General features: G+C 46.0%; 2 protein-coding genes across 2 annotated transcripts in view; one reads left to right on the top strand and one right to left on the bottom strand.

Annotated features, from left to right (window-relative positions):
• The window catches only part of LOC144122027 (uncharacterized), a 54525-nt gene extending 34246 nt beyond the window's left edge, over positions 1 to 20279 (bottom strand). Inside the window, 6 exon segments of the mRNA XM_077655539.1 lie at positions 1101 to 2337; positions 2339 to 2393; positions 4029 to 4218; positions 12004 to 12188; positions 13529 to 13806; positions 20190 to 20279. Of these exon segments, the coding sequence (XP_077511665.1) occupies positions 1101 to 2337; positions 2339 to 2393; positions 4029 to 4218; positions 12004 to 12188; positions 13529 to 13688 (1827 nt within the window). The 5' untranslated portion in view covers positions 13689 to 13806; positions 20190 to 20279.
• A 344-nt stretch (positions 20280 to 20623) lies between these two features.
• Positions 20624 to 22006, top strand: LOC144122028 (uncharacterized). Its single transcript, XM_077655540.1, has one exon. It carries the CDS (start codon positions 20731 to 20733, stop codon positions 21331 to 21333), a length of 603 nt encoding a protein of 200 aa, XP_077511666.1. The 5' UTR covers positions 20624 to 20730; the 3' UTR covers positions 21334 to 22006.
• Positions 22007 to 22407: the final 401 nt, after the last annotated feature.

Genomic DNA, 22407 nt, shown 5'->3' with positions numbered 1-22407 from the left:
CAGTGCTCCGCTCTCTGCCAGCGGGGTGAGACCTCATGGGGAGGAACGTTCTGCATGTCCTCCCGTCTGGATTCGGAGTTTCCCCTTGCCCTAGCATGGGCGAACGCTCGCTCGTAACCTTGCTGGTGAGTCGGGTGACCTCGATTCCTTGGCGTATTTTGTTGCTAGCTGGCGTTATTGTTGTTGTAGCAATAAATGCCTGTTTTTGTCAGCCAGAGTGTCATTCCTTTGTTTCCTTCAGAGCAAGGCCTGCCGTGCTTGGCTTGCGCTCGGTAGCGTACGCGATCATGGGTTCGGGTCCGAGCGGTTCTGAATTGTGTCAGGCGTGACTAAGTGGGGAGAACGTATTTATCTCCCCTATTAAAACCCCACAGAGCACTGCCCATTTATCACGGCACAATCACCCAACCATTCTTTTCATGAACGCAGTCAGCTGTTCCTTTTTAAAGCAAACATTTGATATCTTACGCAAAGGCCCTTCAGAGTTTGCATGAAATGAAATTTGGGAAAAACAAATATGAGGGACTATAACTTTTTCAAAATTCGTTAGAAATGAGGTTTTTCTAGGAGCAACTTCGTGACTCAGCTAGGCATTTTCAGTTTATTTTTTAAATGTAAAGAATTATATCTATCAGCAGTCCTTCCACAGTGGTATATAAATTTCTTGCATTCCAAAAAGCTTTGCGCACTAATTCACCTGTGCCTGCTGCCACATTAAACAGCAACCGCAATTTCAATCATCACACATTCTACCCTGTAGCTATGCCCTTATAATGTAATACAATGCAAACACAGAGCAAGCAAAATGACCGAGCGGACTGTCTCTTGCAACACACTTCTCCGTTCTTATAGTGTTCACGTTAGTGTTTTTTTAGGCCACCCATCACTCCCTCTACCCCACCGAAGCGAATGGCCCAAACTCATGAAATAAAACTTTGATTTGTTATGCTATGCACTCCCTCTGCATTAAATAACATACGCAAACACTTTACACAGGCGATGACAAACTGGATACATTTCACTATCCGGCATCGTTAACAAGTGAGCAAGGCTGTTGAGTGCTGAGGAAAAGTTGATGACGGTTACTCCAGGTTACTCACCTGCTGGGGCTGTGCAGCAGCGGCAGCCAGAGCAGTTTCATGAGACAGCGCAGCTTCCCTCTCTACCAGGTCAGCCTCAATGTCCTCGAGCCGCTTCATCAGGCTCTCCTTGTCACGCACAGAACGCTGCCGAAACTCAGTCAGCTCCTGAGCCAGGCGCGCATTCTCGGTTCGGAGGGTCTCCGCCATGCTCTCCAGTGCAATCTTCTCGGCCTGGGTGGTCACGTGCTCTTTGTGCAGCAGGTTCCTGCCCTGCTGACTCTCGTGGAGCTGTTCCCGGAACCAATCCTTGGACTTTTCAACCACCTGCAGCTGCTTGCGGAGGCTCCCATTCTCCGACTCCAGCTGAGCGCGGGCACGCACCGCGGACTGGCTCTCAACGTGAAGCTCTGCAATCTTGCTCTTGAGGCCCTCGATAGCTCCACATCGAGACTCGAGGTCCACCTTCAGCTCCTCCAGCGAAATCTTCAGCTCACGATTCTCGTTCGAGAGGACGGAGGCCTCGTCGTGAAAGAACCCTGCCTCTGACTCCTTGGAGTGGATTAGGCTGTCATAGTCACCCATCACGCGGCCGTACCTCAGCGAATCCATCTTGAGTGTCTGCAGTTCTTGCTGCAAGCTGGTTTCTCGTTGCACGGCTGCTTCCTTCTCCTCCGCGAGTTTCTGACAACGGGCTTCGGCTGCGGCTGCTCGTGTTTTCAACTCCGATTTGGCTTGAACCAACCGGCCCAGCTCACCTTGCAACGTGTCCAGCTCGCCTTCGAGGTGGGCTTTCTCCTTGAGAATTGTAAAGTGGTCCGTTTCGTCCGTCTCAATGCCGACGTGAGTCATGACATTCCCAGTCGAGGACAGCGAGTCTGTCTGCGTCGCAGCTGCTGTCTTCTCTCTGCCACCAGGTGGAAACATCAGTGAAGCCCGGGGCACCATCATTGTTTTGAGCATTCTAATTTCGTCGTCAACGTCACTGACCCACGACAGGTTTGACTCGGTCTCAGAGCAGACAGAGGCTGAGTCGAGGTTGTCGATGTCGAAGCCGGGGTCCTCGGACGGTCGCCTCCAGTTGTGCACAGAAGGCAGCTCTCTCCGGGTGATAGCAGTGGGAGGCTGGTTGCGCAGCAGGGAGCTAGGCTTGGTGGTGGGGCCGTTTGCAGAGGCTTGCACGTGGTTGTTGGCGGTGGCTGAGCTGTTCAGAATGGTGCGAAGCCAAGATGTGCGCTCATCAACGGAGGCCACAATGCTCGACCAGTTCTTGGTAAATGGCTTTAGTTGGCACAGACGGCTTCAGAGGAGCACCTGCACATACGAATAATCATGTAGATCCTTATCAGACTCAGTGAACATACGTTATCAATATCATGGCACAGCCAAAACAAGATAAAATCAGGTGTGTAGTGAAAACAATAGCAGCAATATCTTCAACTTTTTAACATAAATTTTAACCCATACAAACATAATTTGTCAGATGGCTGACTAGCAGCACAGATGCAGGCGTGGATGGTAGAAAAAAAGACTGGTGCAAAACTCAAACTGTTTATTAGGCAAACCTGTGAACCCAAAAGAATAAAAAAACTCGGCAGCAGTGACAACGGCAAGAGCATGTGGTGTTTTTGAAGAGCATAATCAGAGACGCTCTTCGGCTACGCTCATTTCAAAGGTGATGAAGAACTTTCGAGACAAGGCACAGAAAGCATCAGCGACAATCTCGAATGCCAAAGAAACCATTGTGTGCAGTTCCAATCTTTCCAGAGAAATCTACTTGCACCTCACATGGCAAGCACAGTGGTAAAGCAGTGGGCTGTGTGAAAACAGCGAGGAACAAAGAACATTGCAAAACAAACATCACAAACTTTGCACCAACACTGATTTTTCTGTATCAGCACTAGGTGGCGCTACTTGACTAGAAGTTGTGGTCCTGCGCCTCTGAGAGAGGAGTCACGCAGACCGCAGTCACAAGGGCCATTAGGAGTAGGCACCGTCAACAAAGACCAGGTAATGTGATATCTAGCGCACGCACGCACGCACGCACGCACGCACGCACGCACGCACGCACGCGCGCGCGCGCGCACACACACACACACACACACACACACACACACACACACACACACACACACACACACACACACACACACACGCACGCACGCACGCACGCACGCACGCACGCACGCACGCACGCACGCACGCACGCACGCACGCACGCACGCACGCACGCACGCACGCACGCACGCACGCACGCACGCACGCACGCACGCACGCACGCACGCACGCACGCACGCACGCACGCACGCACGCACGCACGCACGCACGCACGCACGCACGCACGCACGCACGCACGCACGCACGCACGCACGCACGCACGCACGCGCGCGCGCGCGCGCGCGGCCTGCATCACCTTCGCATAGAGCTCTTGGACAGCGCACTTCCCAGCAAACAAAGCCAGAACTTGTGGCAGCTGTTCGGCTTCAGAGACAACACTTGAGCAGAAATAGTGTCAGATATACCAGGGAGCAAGGTAAATATGAACGCTTTACCCAGGAATAAGGGACTGCTTTCTAATTTCAGGTTTCGTTGCCCGGTATGCACTGCTCAAGTGTTCTACACAAGGGTGATGCAGACTGTACATTATTAACCTGCAGTATTCATTGGAGAGCACAATATCTGTTGTGTTGAGCACTTGCAGTATGGTTAATCTTTCTAACAGCACAACAGAAAAAATGACAAATGACTGCAAGAAATATGAGCCATTACCAAATTTCCCCCCTTGTGATAATGACACAGTTGGAACATGACCAATAGAGTAACTAATAAGATAACCTTAATGCCTTAATACCTTAATAAGATAAATTTAACCTTAATGCTTGATGAGATAACCCTTAATGCCCGGCTGACTGGCCGATGGATTGAACATGTGCATCCGCGGCTGCTCACCAATGGTGGACTGCTGTACGGAGAGGGCGTCAGCCGCCTGGGCCATGCACTTGAGAGGCGACCGGGGTGTGGCGGAGCAGGCCGATGCAGTGGTTACCTTGCGTGGCGAGTGCACCCGCGAGTGCTCCTCAATGCACCGGGCCACCTGGCTGCACAGCGTTGGGTTCTCGGATGCCACATACTCTGCCACCTGCAATGCCCACGCCACATGGTGGCAGGATATTACACATGGTGTGCAACTCTAGCCTGAATAAAAGCAGCAGCACCATTAAAAAAAGCAATTAGGCATCCACCCCGGAGATATCTGGCAACACGATGATGTCATATGCTCGGCAGCTCCGCACACATGTGCAGCATCGCTCTGAAACACAATTTTCACCACCGCAGATCTGGCGTAACGGTGATATGAAATGCCGCGCAATAAGGCCTTTAAAGAATCAAATCTCAAGCCCTTCCCTATAAGATTCACTGAATGCCAAGCAGAGAAATTTTCCATTAAAATTCCATTTCATTAATCTTAATGACCTGCACAGCTTATGTATCATTACAATTCCAGAAGATGCAGCCATTACCTTCGTGCCCAGACATATAGAATTCCAGCAAGCTTAGAAAATTCAAAGGAACAATGCACCTGAGATGAGATAGTGCCCAAATGCACCAGTGGCTGTGCTACTGATTATCAGAAAGAGCAATGTACTGCTTATCTAACATCAATTGTGTCAAATAAATGATTGACTGCTATGGCTTGGCTCCTTTTGGTTTTTCTGCACTATTTTTCGTGCCTAACTTGTCCAATTCTTTTGGCCTAGTCAGGGTAGAGCCTCCACACCTCTGCAGCAGTTTGACTGAAGTCCTCAACGTAGTGGACCTAACTCTTTTGCGTGTAACTTAAGAGCTGCTTGCATATTTTAACACACTGCAAAAAATTAATTCACAGCTTAGCATGGGTAAGAAAATCGTGCAGTAGCACTAGTTAAGGTGGGCACTGAATGTCGTTATGCGCTATAGGCTTTTGACCTAAGGGGCTTTACCATAAAGGCCTTTTGACTAAAGACCTTCTACATAAAGGCCTCTGCCCTGAAGGCATTTACCATGAAATCCTTCACCTTAAAGGCCTTTGCAACAAGACATTCACCCTGAAGGCATTTGACCTAATGGCCTTGTGGAGAACCTGTTTCCCCCCTCCATTTCGACACGGCCCATCTTCAACATCGCGCATCAGGACAACACCGGCTGGGCGAGGAGGGAAGCGGACACAGCAATGGGAGCGCCACCTCGAAATTTACGCAGAATTCTGCGGAACCGGAGAGAGTCACTTCTGCATCCGGCCAGCGTCACGAGCGGTCACAGCCGCACGCTCTCGTTATCCTCCATGGCAGGCGCATGGAGATTCGTCGTGCCTTGCCGCTGAACTTTTGGTTCCAGGCAGCGAAGTGAGCGCAGCAAACGCACGCTCTCGGCACCTTCCCCAGCAAATGCTCGGGGATGGCTTTGCCCCAAGAGTTGCGGTGCACACAGGAAAACCCAGCTGCCATTGTCGGCGCATATAAACATTCGCCGCCGATACCTCCGAAGTCGCACCCCTGCCCCAGCCGGTAAGTCGGAAGCCCTTCTTCATTTCATTTGGGCTAGTTGGTTGTAGCAGTGAAACATATTGACTAGTGCAAACACAGACAGGGACCAAAGTAACACTAAGAGACAGGACACAGCGTGTGTCCTGTCTCTTACTCTTACTTTGGTCCCTGTCTGTGTTTGCGCTAGTCAATATGTTTCACTTCTTACGCAGCCTTCTATTTGCGAGGAATGCCTCGTTGATGCTCTGTAGCTAGCTGGCCCGCTCTGTGCATTATTTGCAAATGTAATAAATAGCACATGAGTGTTCACGCTTTGTCGTCCTTCCTTTTGTTCCCTCGAGCACGAACCCCTCTGTGGTTAGTGAGCGGAAACGCTGCATCCGCGGTGTGGGAGTGCGGGGGCGGAAGGCCGTCCCCGCCATATTTCCACAACCTTTACCCTGAAGGCATTTACCTTCAGGGCCTTCAGTCATGTGTACCCTTCACCTAGGTGAAGGCCTGCCAGGTGTGTACACCTGGCAAGTTGCCCACAACCTGATTGGGCAGGTGGGCCACCTGTCACAAAGCAGGCTTCAGTGATTTATGTGTACGTATATATACCCGAAATCAGAAAATGAGCCTAATGGTGCTACCGCACTAAAAGACAGGACAACAAAAGGAAGCAGACATCCCAAGCACTTCAGTTTGTGCTGCCTTTTCAGCTTACATTGCACAAAGATATGAACTTACCCTATGAACCTGGAAATGAAACAGCTGTCTGGAAGCAGGTGTAGCCCACTTAAGAGCACTCATCAGCTACAAGGCAGCTGAGATTTGAAATTTTCCTGTCGATAGATGGCGACACTTAAGTACCACAAAAAGGAGGTAACATCTATTTCCCCTCCAGGTGTGTAAATTCCACTGCGACACGAAAGTATTAAGTCTTCTGCGAACAAAAAGTAGAGACGAGAACTTTCTGTGTATGTGCTGCCAAAGCTGGCAGCTCGAAGCACAAAAGGATTAACCCCTCTGAAGGAGTGGGAGTCAGAGAATGGACCTTTTTTCCAGTAATGACACATTTCCAGCACCATTTCCAGTAATGACACATCTAAAAGCACAATTTTTCTGGATATTTATCTCTGAATTGTAAAAAAAATGAAACTTGAAAAATAAAATCTGTGCGCAACGCTTCCTCTGTTCACTAAAGAAGAAAATGCTGCCACAAACCTCATGAAGACCGAACCATATTTAGTCACGCTACAGCTTCTGAAAGTTCCCATGTATTACCTAAGGACAATGTCACTGGTGAATCCTCTTAACAAATGAACATCAGCCTACGACACACCTTTCTCCAACCCTTGTGAGGATCAGTTGCACAGGAAACGTTAGATGTCCATTCATGCTCTGCACAGGCAGCTAAGAAACCATTAGAAGCCTCACACCCCGCAATGCCAGGTGTCCAGGGAAAGATGTTGGGGTGCATGTAGCGCAGAAATAGGCCGGCCACGTTATTACATCCAGGATGCAGTGGCACTTGGAGATACCTCATCTCGTTGCCTTCACATGAGCCCACAAAGCTGCCATTTCCATATGTCAACACCCTGCACTCTTTGATGCCCCCTCCATGTATGCCAGTGTTCAGCTATGCCTTTTCCTGGATGCAGGCCATGCTGCCTGGCATCCCTACTGACCAGATAAAGCCACAGAAGGCAACACTGCCACCCTGCCAGGAGTGCTGGAATATCCAAGAGGGGTACCTTACAAACTGGGCTACCACTTTTCAAGGTCTCTACGCATCCCTCGGCTAGGTGTTGAAGTGTCTGGTTTAACCGGGGCTTGACCAGGGTGTCCTCATGCAGACTGCCAACTGTGGCACTCTCACACACTCTGCCCCAAAGACAGCCACCTTACAATCTGTGCTTTGTCTCTGCCTTACAGGGCATCATGGCTGCCATTCCAAATCAGCTGCCTCTGCCTTGCTTAGCATGAGAAACTGTGGTCAGCTCTGCACTTTTCGTCTTTGGGGGCCATCCGGAATCTTATCTGCTGCACAGACTCATGCATACAGCTCTCAACTGCATCTGCACATTGCTGCACACTTGCACCAGTGATGGAGTAAAGGACAATATGAAAAAGACAGGAGCAGAATATACTGGGAAAAAAGAAATTAACAGCTCTGTCCCTACCAAGTACAAACCACAGCATCTGTCACATGCGTACAGTTAATATGTCCCATGCAACAAGAGCCAACAATTTAACAAAATAAGTGGTATGCACACAGTGGGAGCTGAATGATGTCAAAGTTGAGTTGCTTCCAGCCATGGATATATGCAGTGAAACCGGTGGCCTCTTGTACTCTCCAAGATCGTAATTAAGTGCTTAAGGTAGCTTTCTCAATTTCTAGAGGCAGAATTCAGTTAAAACACCGTAGAGTGCACTAAATAGTGTGAGCAAGGAAAAAAATGCACCATTGAATTCCGCCGTTTTTCTCATAGGAAAAATGCTCCTGGATAACACTGCTTCCTGTAGAGTATGCTCATAGTTTCACCATATTATGACACTATGATAGGCTTAGCGAACAACAAACACGCAGCCAGCCTGAGCCTGGAATCTTGCAACATGAACAGCAAAGCACAAAGGCAGTCATCTGCTGCTGCACCTTCTCCACAGCACATTAGCGCATAGGAACAAAGGATCCGAAAGGACGACACTGCCAAGGAAGAGATCCTGCCTAATTTCATTTAGGCCACCACTGGCCTGGCTGCATTGTGAACATTCTTCTATGCTAAGTACAATGTAAATGTAGATAGATATCTGCAAGTATTAGAAAAGGACTTCCTTCTATAAAAAGGTCAGATTCTGCACTAATAAACATTGATCGACATTTTAAGAAGTGAAACTTTCAATAAGTGCTTTTGAATTTCGTTCTTGCAGTCACAGTTCTTCGAATCTTTGTCACCTTGTTCGCATGATGTGGAAGGACTAAACATCTACAGCTTTGTTGACGACAACAATACTATAGGCCACATTACAGGCTAACCACAATACGATCCAAAGCAACGAAATCGCATGAAGCAGCTGACCCACTCTCTCCGACTACCCCATCCTATCCTCAGTACTAGCACTATGGTTATGCACAGAGGCTGTGAAGTTTTTGTTCCTTCACAAGCAGGTAAGAACCACCTGGTTGTTCATGTAAGCTAAAGGAATCCTGCTGCAGCAACCCCCCAAAAGAAATGAAATTTGTGGAGATATGCAAATATCCAAAATTTTCGATATTCTACAATTTCATTTGCCAAGCGAATTAAATAGTGAATGTTCAAAATTACTTGAAAAGAACTGAATATGTTCCCAAGCTTTCAAATATTTTTCAAATAACTGGCATGAAGTTCGGCATGCTATAGTTTTTCCGACATCTGTTTTAAAAACGACCCTCTCCAACCCAGCATAGCATGTTGTTGCTGTGATCAGGCTGTGCAGGATGAGGGTTCAGCGCTGCAACGCAGTTCATTTGAGTCAAAGCACTGATAAGGCGCATGCATGGCCTCCAAGATTGGGTGACGCAGCAGGGATCAGGCAAGTTCAGCGAACTCAGCTTTGATGCACAACTCCGAGACGATGGCTCATACGCAGCTTCATAGCGCTAAGTTATCAATGCCACCGTCAGCAGCAAAAGTTAATTTTTCTATCCATATAACATGATGGTGGTAGAGTTATATACTGAATTCTTATAGCATACCACCTAGTGGAGATCAGAGTTGTGTCTTATGAGTGCTATAGCTATAACTCCCATCAGGTACAATGCCGTACCAGTGCACCATGCTAGCACTTGGATTTGCTGTTTCACATGATTATTCTTTTTTATAATTTATTTACACACACTGCCCACCATTATCCTGGCCCAGGTAGGAAAGACAACACAAGAAAGACACAAGCATTGTCACAGTGAGAAAAAAGAGTCAACAAAAAAGACATAATCAGTACAATAAAGCATGAAACTGATCTAAACAAGAAAAGGCAAGCTAATTGCTCCATAAAACTATCAGCCTCAAAAATACTGGAGGGTAGCGAGTTCCACTCCAATACTGTGTTTTTGTATGACTATTTGCACAGGTAATGAATGTTCACAAAAATGTTCTATTTGTACAGTTGAACCCCATATATCAAAACCACAAAAAAACGCCTACAAGTTCAAAATAATGTGCAATTTAATGTAAAAGTAGCAGTAAATTTAACAACACACAAATTCAGCAAGATGAAAAAAATGTTTCTCTATGATAGCCATTATTGCTCGCAGGTTACCGCATAATATAGTCGCGAATTTTTATGTATCTTCATCTTCATTGCTTTAGGGAGAATACATTTTTCAATGTTATTGATGGACTGTGAACAGCTGAGACTGCAGATTTCTATCAACGTGCATTAACGACGCTCCGGGCTGAGTGCACAGAGCACGTTGAAGCACGTAAGCACAGGTTCTCACAAGTCCTCGTCACAATTTGTATTAGTGGTGTCCCGGTTATCTGCGACGTCGGCAGTGATGTCTTTGTCTGCAAGCTCTCCTGCTGCCTCAAAATCATTGCCTTTGGAGACAATGTCGCCTACGTATGCCCCATCAGAAATAGCATCAGGGAATTTGGACAACTGGTTCCACGAATCATTAAGATCTGCGATGGCTTTGCCGAGCTCACTCGACAAAGAATTTGCTCCTTTTTCTCCGGGACAGCAAAGACAAGAATGTCGGAAGATGTTATGTATAGTTTCGTTTTTGACATCATTCCGCGACCCACTCGGCATAGACAGGGTCAAGTTCTGCAGGAGTCGTTCATTCAGACGTTTCTTCTAACCACTGCAGCAGTGATGGTTTGAGCATCTGCTTCACACATGGGAGGTGCAAGGTTCGATCCCCAGCTCCACAGGGTACCCACCGGTGATGCAATGGGTACAAGCTTTCCGCTGGCCTGGTACTCATCGTCTTTAATATGAATTGCTTGTGAAATGGGTCTTTGACCCCGCCATGGGAAGACAAAAACGCCTTGCGCCATGGTGCTCTTTGGCCACAGATGCCCTTTCGCCATAAAAGATAATCATCACCATCATTGTTTCCTATAACCAACCTGGTCCAAGGGCTGAAGCACCAATGCAGTGTTTGGTAGCAGGAAGTGAAGTGCAATGTTGCTGAAACTAGCAGTGCAGCGGTGGGCACAGCTGTTGTCTACGATGAAGCAGATGCAGCGATCGTGGCCTACCAAGTCGTTATTCCAAAACTTCAGCCACTAGGTAAAAAGTTTGCAGGCTATATTCACATTCTTCGATTGGACCTGTAGGTCACCGGAACCGAAAGCGCGTTCTGCAAGCATCGCAGAGTTTTCCGCCAAGTCTCTTCATCGCTTTAGCCCAAACTTCAGCCTTGTTCTTCAACATCGTGCCCAGCATGCTTCTCGGAATCTTGCACGCTGTGGCGACTTCGGATTTCTTCTCACCTCGTTCAACTCGCTTAATAATTTCCAGTTTCATGGAAAAGGTAAGGTTCTCTTATTTCACAGCTGGCACTGCGCGCACACAGAGATAATGAAAACCATGGGAAATTGCCGATGGCAGCATGACGCACCTTATGTGCAAACTGCATGCCGATGTGGGAATAACTGATGCAGCGCGCTAAACCGCTTTGTCTGGTTGGCTGGCTATGCACTCGCTGCTTATATCATGAAAAGTCCGCATCATCACTGCTCTGCAGATGCTACACAGCACCATGGCACCCACCGGTCTGATGGTGCTAACCCCCTAAGATGTGTTGAGAGAAAGCCAGCTCCTTGGGTCGGCTGAAGTTGCCTGAAGTACGATCTATTAGATGTGACGGTTAATATTTGTATGATGTAGCCGTACATTTTTTTAATACATTCACGTCGTAACTTTACGGTGCTCAGAAATCATTCAATATAAAGGATAATTCGATCTGAGTTTGATATAATCGGGTTCAACTGCATTTGATTCGGCTTTTAGAAACACTATTCCTATTTGATACGGCAGCAAAGCTACAGTATTCCTATTCGATTCGATTTGGAAAAAGCACTAGTATTCGCACACCTTTAGCAATCTGTTAATACCGAAAGCAGGGCAAGCTGTTTTAACCATCACGGAGGGAACAAAATGTTGCAGAACAATGACACAGAAAGGCACACTGGCCAGTTAAAAAAGAACAAATTCAAATGGCCAAAGCACTTTTGGAGCCAACTGAAATCCAACTGGTTCAAGATTATTTCCAATAGAATCCGAATGTGTTTTTGCCCGTTCCAGTTGGTCTTGATTTAAGTGGCCGCGTCCCTGTCTTTCCTTTGCGCTGTTATCACACGGCATATTGTTCCCTCTGCCTGACAGATGCACTGTGCAAAAACAGGCTGTTAGTCAAGAAGAGTGCCCACCAGGGGAGAGATGTTTGGATAGACCGGATCATCGGGAGGTGTTGGCAGTGGCAATGGCTCCCCTGCCTCAATGGGTTGAACCACAGAGGGTGCAAGTTGCTGCGATGGCCCAGGTGGCGCCCGGGCAGCGCTCACACTCTCCACCGAGCTAGCCACGCTGGACTTCCGGCTCTGCTCCGACTCGGCTGAGGCAGCAAGGGCAAGGACAGAGTGCGAGAGAGGTGGTGAGGAGGGAAAGAGAAAGGGGAGAAGAGAAAATCCAGCAGGAACCCCTGTTAGTGGCTGTCATGGTCCATACAGCCCAGCTCGGAACATGCTTTTTACCAAGGCAGGTACAATGAATAAACACAGTGAAAAATTCAGTTCACCACTGCAGTCTTCAAACACATGGGGAAACTTTTTATCATTAGATTTTGAGAGCTGATTTTGACCTACAGCAGGCAACCCACGAATGGACCACATAAGCGAGCTGCCCCTGTAGTGCCTTCATCCTGTACCATTATGAACAAAATATTGCGGGTTGTGGGTTTGCACGAGAAGAATTGTAATTCTAAATGGGCAGGCAATGCAGTTCACTGAAGAACCTGGAAGAATGAGGGCACATGCATGTGCCATCCACTGGAATGAATGCCAGCTGACTGGATAGCAAGACAGTGCAGCAATTTTTTTTTTCCATGCAACCTCGTCTCGTGAAATTTTGTATATGACTGTGCATGCAGCAGAGTGCTGTTAATGCACCTATGTATGATAGGCGTATTTAGCACACCAAGCAAAGCAGACAAGCATGTTGTTAATACTGTGCAAGCAAGCTTGTGACAGGTTCCAGAGTTCTAAGGGCAGCATATGGTCTCCACTGAACTGTGAAACACAGTGGACCTTTGAAACATCAGGATCAGGTTCAACATAGTATTTAGACGTGCTGTCACTAGGCTGAAGCTGATCACATTCAAGTGGTGTTATTTCATGTCTTAAGCATGCACACAGACACGACTTTGTTTGTCAAAAGAAAAAAGATAACTTTTCTTGGTGTAAAGTTCATGGTTGTTGCATATTAAATGTTAAAACTACAGTTGTCGTTCGGCTCACTTGAACTAAGTCTAAAGATAAGCACCACTAAACAAAAATGATGCTCAAAGGTAAAATAAAGTGCTTCTCTTCTTCATCTAGTGAACAATTTGAGATGATTACAAGAATATTTGCACTTTTTGTACTTATTTTTCTGCTGACGTTTATACTCTCTACTGCTCTTTCTTTTTGCATTGGCTGGTTCTTCTTATCCAAACACACTGAGATGAAAGTGCATGTGCAACCAGCAGCAAAAATTTCTTAGCTGTAAAACTCAGAGTTCGTAAATTACCAGCCACGTATTTCTGCCAGCCTGATCAATACAAGCCTATCATACAAGAACAATGCACTCAGGACACCAAGACCAATCCAGTAAGTAACGAAAATGACAATGATGTTCAAGTTTAGAGTTGAAGCAGAGCTAAGGAGAAAAGAGGAGAGCGTGCGCAAGGTCCCTCACCGAGAAAAGATGCGGTGGAACCAGCCGCAGCCGGCTTGGCAGAGCGGATGTCGAGCCGGGGGTCCACTACGCTGGCCAGGGGATCGATGTCCTGCGAATGGTAGGGCAGCAGCTCAGCTGCCTGGTTCACCTGCTCCACATTTAGCTCCAGGTAGGCCATGGCCTCTCACGAAGCCAGCAACCCCACTGCAAGCGCCGGCTCAGCTGTGTGGCGGGGAGCGGCACATACTGGTGCGATGTTCCACTTTGGGCTTATTTTGGTGCCAGGAAAATGTGTCCTGCAAGATGAAAAATTGCAGAAGAGGTGATGAACTCAAACAAGAAAGAAAGGGTGGGGGATGGCAAAGACAAGCAGCATGGTGGACATGGAAGCACAAAAGCGGCGGAGAAAAGAATGGGGAAGGCCATACATACGCACCGACAATGACAAACACTTCACCATCTGCCTTTGTGAGCGATACAAGCGCCATTAGACAAAAATGCCGGCGTGTGCCTCTGCGTGGCCACAGAGTGAAGCCTCCTGAGTTTGGAGTGAGCTGAGAACAAGATCCACCTCCTGACGAGAGGCAAGAGGGGAAATCTGCATCGGCAGAGAGGCAGGTGCAGTGACACCCATAAACGAGTGGACAGCGCAGAGGAAAGGAAAGCGGTGTCATCCGTCATCGGCTGATCCAAGCGTGCCAAGTAAGGTAAAATGCATATAATGCAATAAATGTAAAAGCGGCAAAAAATCATTAGCAAGCCGTAAAGCCAGCGAAAGTAAAGCAAAGTGTAAATGCAGCAAATGTAAAGCATTAAAGTGAGCTGCAAAAGCCAGACAAAATCCACCAAAATTAATTAGCAAAACTTTCTTGCAGTGGGATGTTACTAGAGGGAAAAGCACCCATAATGAAAAGCATTATCCTAAATGTGTATTCTGCTTATGCAGTTCATCGAGTAAGACCATCTAAGCGTCTATGAATTTCTTTTTTATTGCAAAACCTTTCTATGGGGACACACATGGTTCCTGTTTATTGCTGGCACTGTAATAACAGCAACTTGAAACTTAAAGCAACAAGGTAAGCAGTGCAGCAGGGTGTGGTTGGTTTTTGGCAACTCTCATGCTGTGAGAATAGTCACAAAGCAAAGACTTGATGCCTTGTCAGCCACTGCACTTTCCCGTAACACTAGACTATCACTTCTAGATAAGCAGCTCTGAGCATACATGCTGTTTTAAAACTTAATTTCATTTGCTCCAGAAAAATTGCAGCCTGTGGCAGACACTTCGAAAAATTTACCTATTCATAAAATTTATTCTTTGAGAGAGTTCACTGTATACCATTTGTTCAAGAGGTCAGTTTATTCTTACAGTTCTTTCTACATTACAAATTATTATTACAGGATTTTATCAGAACAATGGAAATTTTTAATTATCCCAATGCATCAAAATGAACATGACAGAAAATCCATGATGAATCAAGGGGCCAAACAATTTAGGTTTAAATTTTATGACAAAGCCCATCAGGTAATTAGACGAATAAAAAAATGTAAACTTGAAGTACATATACTGAATGGCCATTGCAGTGCACATACAAAAGAAACATATCCTGAATGAGAAAACTATACTCTCATCCCAAATCTTTTCCATCTCATTGCTAGACGATGCTTTCTTCACAAGCCTCATGGTCCACCACAACAGTGGTTAATGCACGGAGAAAACTACACTTCAGTCTGCAGCTTTTTCGCTATTTGGAGAAACTGTTTGTATTGGGAAACTGGACCCTTTCCATGTAGATGAAGTGTGTTGATTCTGAACTGACTGTGAAGCATAGATGAATTTCAACGGGTTGGAAGTGGGAGCAAATACCCCTCCTTTCAAGAAAATTAGCTTCTTTATAAATGTCACTGCATCTTCTCTGATTTACAACTAACTGCTCCCTTCTGAGAACTGCATCACAGCATGAGTGGATTTAATTCTTCAGCTGGCATGCAGGTAAACTGACATGAACAGTTTTGTACAGATTTACAATCTGAGATTGCTTTCTTGCATAATTGTATGCAAAGGATATGTAACTAGTGATCAAAATGGTTTATTTTAAGCTAGAAGAGAATAGCCTTGGTCTTTGGAAAATTAATAGCACACTTTAATTCTCAATAAGTTCATCACGCCCTAATGTTATTTCTGCCACATCAGGACCAGCAACAACGATATGGCACATCACAAGCATATATCGGTGTTTCATTTAAGACTTTACACGTTTTTTAAAAATAGGCTTTTTGAGTTACAAATGCGCTTTTTTTTGGCATAGCATTTTCAGTGGTGTAGTACATTAGAATACAGCTAAGACGTGCTAACTAGCAGTCTGGTTAAGTGATATTGAATAGCTAACTTTTTAACTATTACGGTTAGCCTTCTTAATTATAAAGAATAATTAATTATTAAGTAATACTCATTAGTTTTTGGAATTTCAAAAACATGGTTACCCTCGCCACTGTAGCCCAACAAATAATGGATATTTTGACGAGTTCAGTACACTGGAGAGGTTGCTTTGCCTGCAAGCTTCTTGAAGGCGCATGTATTATGGCGTGATGTCACCGAAGTTTGTTGGGTCACAGCATCGACGGTAATCGCGTTTTCGAAATTCTATAAACTGATATGGGTACTACTTACATTGTGCTGCACACCTCTCAATAAATAAGGAGACTAACAGTAATTGCTAAAAAGTTAACTATTCAATATTAGTTAACCAGTCTGCTTGTTAGCATGCATTAGCTGTTTGCTAATGTACTACACCACTGACAATGCTATGCCGAAAAAAGCACTCTTGTAATTCAAAAAGCCTATTTTTAAAAATTGTGTAAAGTCTTAGATGAAACACCCTGTACAATCAATATTGTTGTGGTGCATTCACAATGCCATTAACACAGGAACTTCATATATTAACAAATCCCAGTACACAAAAGCCACACAGTTAGTTTCCCAAGTTTTTCTGTATATCAAGATGATAATTATTTTGGTTCAATGCTAACACTCGTTACAACTAAATGAAGGAACTTCTTTAAGTTACAATGGGTTGCACATGCATTTTCTACCCAAGCAACAAAATCAGAAGCAATAGGCTCAATTTTCTGAAAAAAGTTGAAGTACAAGTAACATAAGATGCGACAAAACAAAATGCAGCTTTTAAAGGAGCGACACTGACCCTGACGATTAAGCTTGGCCCAATTACTTCAAAAAAATGTGAAATATATCTTCAAATTGCTAGATGCGCTTAAGCTTAAGCCAGAAACATTCAAATACTGCAATTCTTCAGCCATTTGGTTATGCTTCAAAGAGACTTGATACAAGGCTTTAACACATCTTCACCTGAATGCCACATGCTACAATATGCGTTTTTCCAGACCTGTTCAAAATTATTTTTAATAAATTTATTTATAGACATTTCTTTCAGTGTTACTTATCACTTGGTGCTAATTATAGTGCACTCTGCTTTATCAGAATCCAAGCTTATAAAACTTCAGTTATGAACTGTAGGGACTGGCTGTGAGGTACAGCACAGTGAAGGACCCCAGATTCCAACCATATAGGGTTCTTAAATGTGCCCAAAGATACACAAGCATTTTTGCTTTTCGCCTCCACCTAAATGTGGCTACTGGAACCTGGAATTGCTTGTTTTTGCACTCACGCCAATAACTTAGAGTTTGCAAGACAGGCGAAAAAGCTTAACTCATGTCTGGTGTAATCCAATTGAAAGCTGAGAGTGGTAGGCAACAGATAAGCTGATTTTCATAAGCCAACATCTCACTTCTGAAAACAAACATCTTATTTGACACTAAAGAAACAATAAGAGTGGCAGTTTCCATGGATTGACAACTGCCATACAGAGCAAGATTATTCACTGATACCCACAAAAAACACTGCATTAGCCACGTCGGTGATCTTGGCGATTTCGCATAAACACGAAAATATGTAGTAACACCATCAGAAGCTAATGGGGCAGTACACTTAGAATAATTAAAATGTCTTGCCCAAGTTGCAACTACATCTCCTAATGCTATTATTAACTTAGTCCCTTACTACTGAAAAAATACCGCAAATACTAACTACGCACGTTTTGTTTTAGATGCCTATTGGAATATGCTCTGTGATGATATAGAAACCATACAGATTTCTGTATGATATGACAACCATGAAATCTATATGGTCTCCATATTATACAGAAGTATGTACAGTTTCCCCATCATACAGTGTTCATATTCCAATAGGTGCGCATAAACGGAACATGCACAGTAGGACATCCATTTTCCTTCCAAAACACAGTTATCTTGAAATGAAAAGTTATTCACTTCCTCGTTTATTATTGGTACAATACTTACGGCTCTGCTCAAGTAAGGCAAATGAAATAACCACGCAAAAAAAAAGATTCTTGAGGATGCAAATAATGCTAATAATTATTTCTACATCTTGCAGTCTGAAAAGCACTAGTCAAAGCTCAGATCAGATGCATTCATCTATGATTAAATTTCCTGCTGTCTAGTGTCCTCTCTAACCTAACAGAATGTTTAAAATGGGTGCTTTTCCCATAAATCTGAATGAAGGCAAGGTAGTAACAGATTTTGAAAAAGGAATTCCGACTGCAGTAATATGGGAAACTGTCAACCCATAACTGTGCTACCATTCATTTGCAAACTTAGAGAAACCTACAATTAAAACTGATGCTGTCAAGTAATCAGTTGTCAAGTATTCCACTGATCAAGGGCTCTGGGCAGGTGCTATTTTTATAGCAAAGCTTTTGATACAATTACCCATCCGATTCTTGTTTCAAAACTGCAATCTTTAGAAATTGACGGCGCTACAGCAACCTTTGTATACCCAGCTACCCTCAGCTGACCAAATGCTAATAGTCAAGTTTGCAAACATTTTTTCCCAGCCTGTGTCCATTAACCAAGGAGTAGCAAGTATTCCATTTTAAGTCCTGTTTGTTTAAATGCATACAGTAATTATTTGCCTAGTTACCTTACCAAATATAATTGTATTCTATATGCTGATCACACTGCAGTACACACTTGTCTAATAAATATTAATGGCTTAATTACTACGTTGAATGCTGAAATTCAGGCACTTGTTTCTTGTCAAAATGACCACCTTTAAATCAGCCCTAAGAAAATTAAATTTACGGTTTTTCATCCCCATAACAGGCAACCTAAAAATATTATGGTGTCTTGCTCAGATCATTACACCATCCAAAATCACCAGATTTGTTGGCATCGTACCAGATGAACATTCGAAATTTAATGTTCACGCTGAATCCCTATGTATGCAAGCTGCATTTGGTTGCTTCGTAGGATGTGGCGTTACTTTCAGCATTATATATTCTCTGATCCCTTCGCACTTACTCACAGCTTACCCCACATCTTCATACAGCAATATATAACCCTTCCACATCTCCTGACATCTGCAAAATCGCAATTACCTTTAGCCTGTTCACAGCCTCAACTCACCCTATAAACAGCAGTAGTGACCCTTTGGCACACTATGCACACAACTAGTTACAAAGCGAACTCTACGTTTTTTCCCAGACTGGGCTGCACCTAGGTGTGATTTCTTTGTTTCAGGTGAGTGCCATATCCTTCGTGTCGCAAATAAGCTGTGGCACACGGTGTACATGGTAAACAACATTTCATGGAACAGTGAGCAAGGTAGCAAGTCTTCCGACATTTTCGTCCAAACATATTTTGCCACCAGCAGTGACATAATTTTTGTTTCGACATTTCAAGAAAAACGTGCACCTTCAAAACAGAAATTATTTCCATGATCCTTCGGGTGTTTACTTGATAAGTTGTACCATTTCGATATTAAGCTAGTTTTACAAGTTATGACACTTAGCGCGAAATTTAGCACATCGAAGGAAAAAATGAACCGCTAGTATACTGCACTGGAAAACTAACAAATTGTATTTCTGAACGTTTGATTATACGATTTGGGCGGGAAATACTTCATTTTGATGGAAACAAAACACTGGAGGGGACACTTAAGCTCCGCCTTAACCCGACGGCTAATGGGTTAATGCACATGTATGCAATCTAGTATTCTTCAAACTAGCTGGTGCCAGCTGTAGACCAGCTGCGCGCTGCATGACCTGGAGCGAGAAAAATCCATGGTAACGGCACGGTGTGTACACGCTCGTCAGACAACAAGAGCGTGGGAGGCGCGTCATTTCTCCTACGCTAGCAACTGCGCTCAGTGCGCGCTGGAGAGCTGCTTCCAGAGAAGCACGGATGTCGGCATAACACAACTCGTTCTATTCGAAACCGGCCAGAACAGACGGCGGTCGGGAACCTCACATCGCCGCGAAGTGGTCGAAACCGACGCGCAGGCAGCCCAGGATGCCGCCATCTGCTCAACGTAAAGTACATCGCGCGTAAATCATACAGGATCGCGCCGGGGTCACGCTGTCTTGTTTTGTTTCTTTTTTGCCCGTTCGCCTATGCGCCCTCCCCGCACACGCGAAAGTGAGCTCGACAACAGCAGTGAAAGACCGTGCGTTTAGCCACGGAAATAGAAGCGACCGGCTCCTTCCGTATCCGAACACCGGCTGGTTAGTCGCCGCGCGCATTTCCCAAATAAGAACTGCAGGCAAGCACTCGATTCCAGACGCCTCACTCGCCAGCCGCACCTCACCGTGAGCGACGTGGATCACGACGCCGCTTGGCAGCGACTCTGGGGGCCTCCTGCGCAGCCCAAAAGCAGTTGCACGCTGTGTGACTCACCACGGCAGAGCGTTGTGCGTCCCCAAGGTTGCGATTCGCAATCAGATGGCTGTGTTTTGGTGGGAAAGAATCACATCGCGTCGTTCCACAGAACAGGACATGACAGACGACATCATGGAGACTGACGCTCGGTCGCGCCGCCTGTGGGCCACGCCTGGTGTGACTAAAAAGAAAGTTACTAAACCATGTTATAAAGTTAGCCACAAAACAACCATAAAACAGCGTAACATTTTAGTATTTAAATGAGCATAGTTTATTCAATAGCATTATTTTTTAGAAGTGTATGTTGGTTGTAGGGGTTTTGGGATCCCGACGTCCCGGCTGTCTTTCATTGGCTTGCTACGATCCACACCGCGCGTCGTCGGCTTCCCCGTCGAACGCTCGCTAAGCCTAAAATTGGCCGGGCGCGACGCTAGCAATGCGCAGTTGAAAACAAAACACAGTGCGGAGGCATGCCTCGGGGCAAGCCCAGGGGTCGCCGGGAGACCGGCGATGTGGTAAAGTGGCAGATCATCGAGCTCTGGGAAGCGGGCGTCAAGAACAAGAGCGAGATCGCGCGCCGACTCCACTTATCGTGGACGGCCGTCAACCTCTGGGTGCAGCGCTGGGAGAGCGAGGGCCACCTGAACGTGCGGCCCCGCTCAGGCCGGCCGCGCACCACGTCAGGCGACGACGAAACCACCGTGAACACGTACACGGCCTTCTACGGAGCGCCCAAACCGCCCGTGCAGGTCAAGTTGGAGCGGCCGCCGGAGCAGCGGTTGGGCGCTCCGCACCCGCCGTTCCCGGCGCCCAGCTCTGCCGTCGCAGCTAGCGGCACTGCCACTGCGCCTCCGGTGGACAGCGGGCCCTTGCCGCTGCTGCCGCTGAGGCAACTCTCGGACCCCACCTGCTTCGCTAATCACGAGAGCGCCTTCAAGCGCAGCTTCGAGAACGGCGACCACCCGGCCGAGCGGCACGAAGAAGTGGTCGGTCTCGACCCGCCTCCGCCGCAGCGGCTCAGCCTTGCCACCCAGACGGACGGCACGACGCCGCCCTCCGAGGTCGCCGGCTAGCTATACGAACTCCTTTGCCTAATTTATTGCTACCCCGAGTCTGGAGTACCCGCGCCGCAGTGGATGCAGGCGCGCCTGCTTACGGAGGCGCGCGCGCAACCCCATGAGCACCTGTGCTCTCTCGCATGTGATGCGACAGACAGCAGCGGCGGCGGGTAACCAGCTGGCGTCATGCGTGCGCGCCTCGTGTGAAGTGAAACTGCAAGTGCTGCCTCACGCTAGACATTCCAGGCCGCAAAGAAAAAATAAATAAAGAGGAAGCGGAGGGGGAAAGATGTTTGCCAAGTTTTGACCAAATACCCGTCGTACAGTATAATATCGAACATTGGCCGTGTAAATAGTGTGCTCGTGTTTGAGCATTGCCCTTTCCTCATGTTTTGAATATCAGCAGCGGCCGATCTTTTAGACTTAACGGCATCGTTCTTGGAACTCGTTCTTGGAACGATTTGTCGCTTTTTAGAGAGGTCGTAATGTGCATTTGTGTATACATGTGTGTACGCGCGCAGCATGCTCTTTTTTTCTTTGCAGCTTTTACCGTGCAGCTCTCCATACTGGATCCGTAGAGCCGTGAACACTTCTCTTTCCTGAACTTATGTTGTAGACGTCAGGTTCCCGGTGATTTTAATATATTTATGAAGCATTGTGGAATAAATGTGATTCCTTGTGCTCTGAATGCGTGTGCTTCTTGATAGAACAGTCGCGGTCATATGCGGCCGATGGCAATAAGTAGTAAACGCAAATGTTATTCTACCTGTCCACGCCAGTAATGTAATCACGCATTGTCAGTGAATAAGGTAAATATTCAAAAGGTCAAGTGTGGTGAGTCTTGTAATTATCGTCTTCAAATGAACGTCACAAGAACACGAGCGCATGATCAGTCGTCTGCTACGAAATGACCGAAGGAGGCTGCTCAGGTTCTTCGCGAAAAAGTAAGTGTAGCGATCTGGTTCCAAAATGCTGTGACCGCCACCTAAGATAACGAAAGAGAGAGAGAAAAAAAGGTAGTTTTTCTATTTTATTGTTCTTTTTCTCTCTTTAAATAAAGAAAAAGGAAAGCGGCGGCGTTTACGAGTG

The sequence above is a fragment of the Amblyomma americanum genome, chromosome 2 (genome assembly GCF_052857255.1).
Source record: "Amblyomma americanum isolate KBUSLIRL-KWMA chromosome 2, ASM5285725v1, whole genome shotgun sequence".
NCBI lineage: Eukaryota > Metazoa > Arthropoda > Arachnida > Ixodida > Ixodidae > Amblyomma > Amblyomma americanum.
Note: the sequence above shows the minus strand (reverse complement) of the source record. Positions and strands in the feature narration are given on the sequence as shown.

Coding starts and splice junctions, on each gene's coding strand:
- LOC144122028 (XM_077655540.1), top strand. CDS start 20,731: ATGCCTCGGGGCAAGCCCAGGGGTCGCCGGGAGACCGGCGATGTGGTA.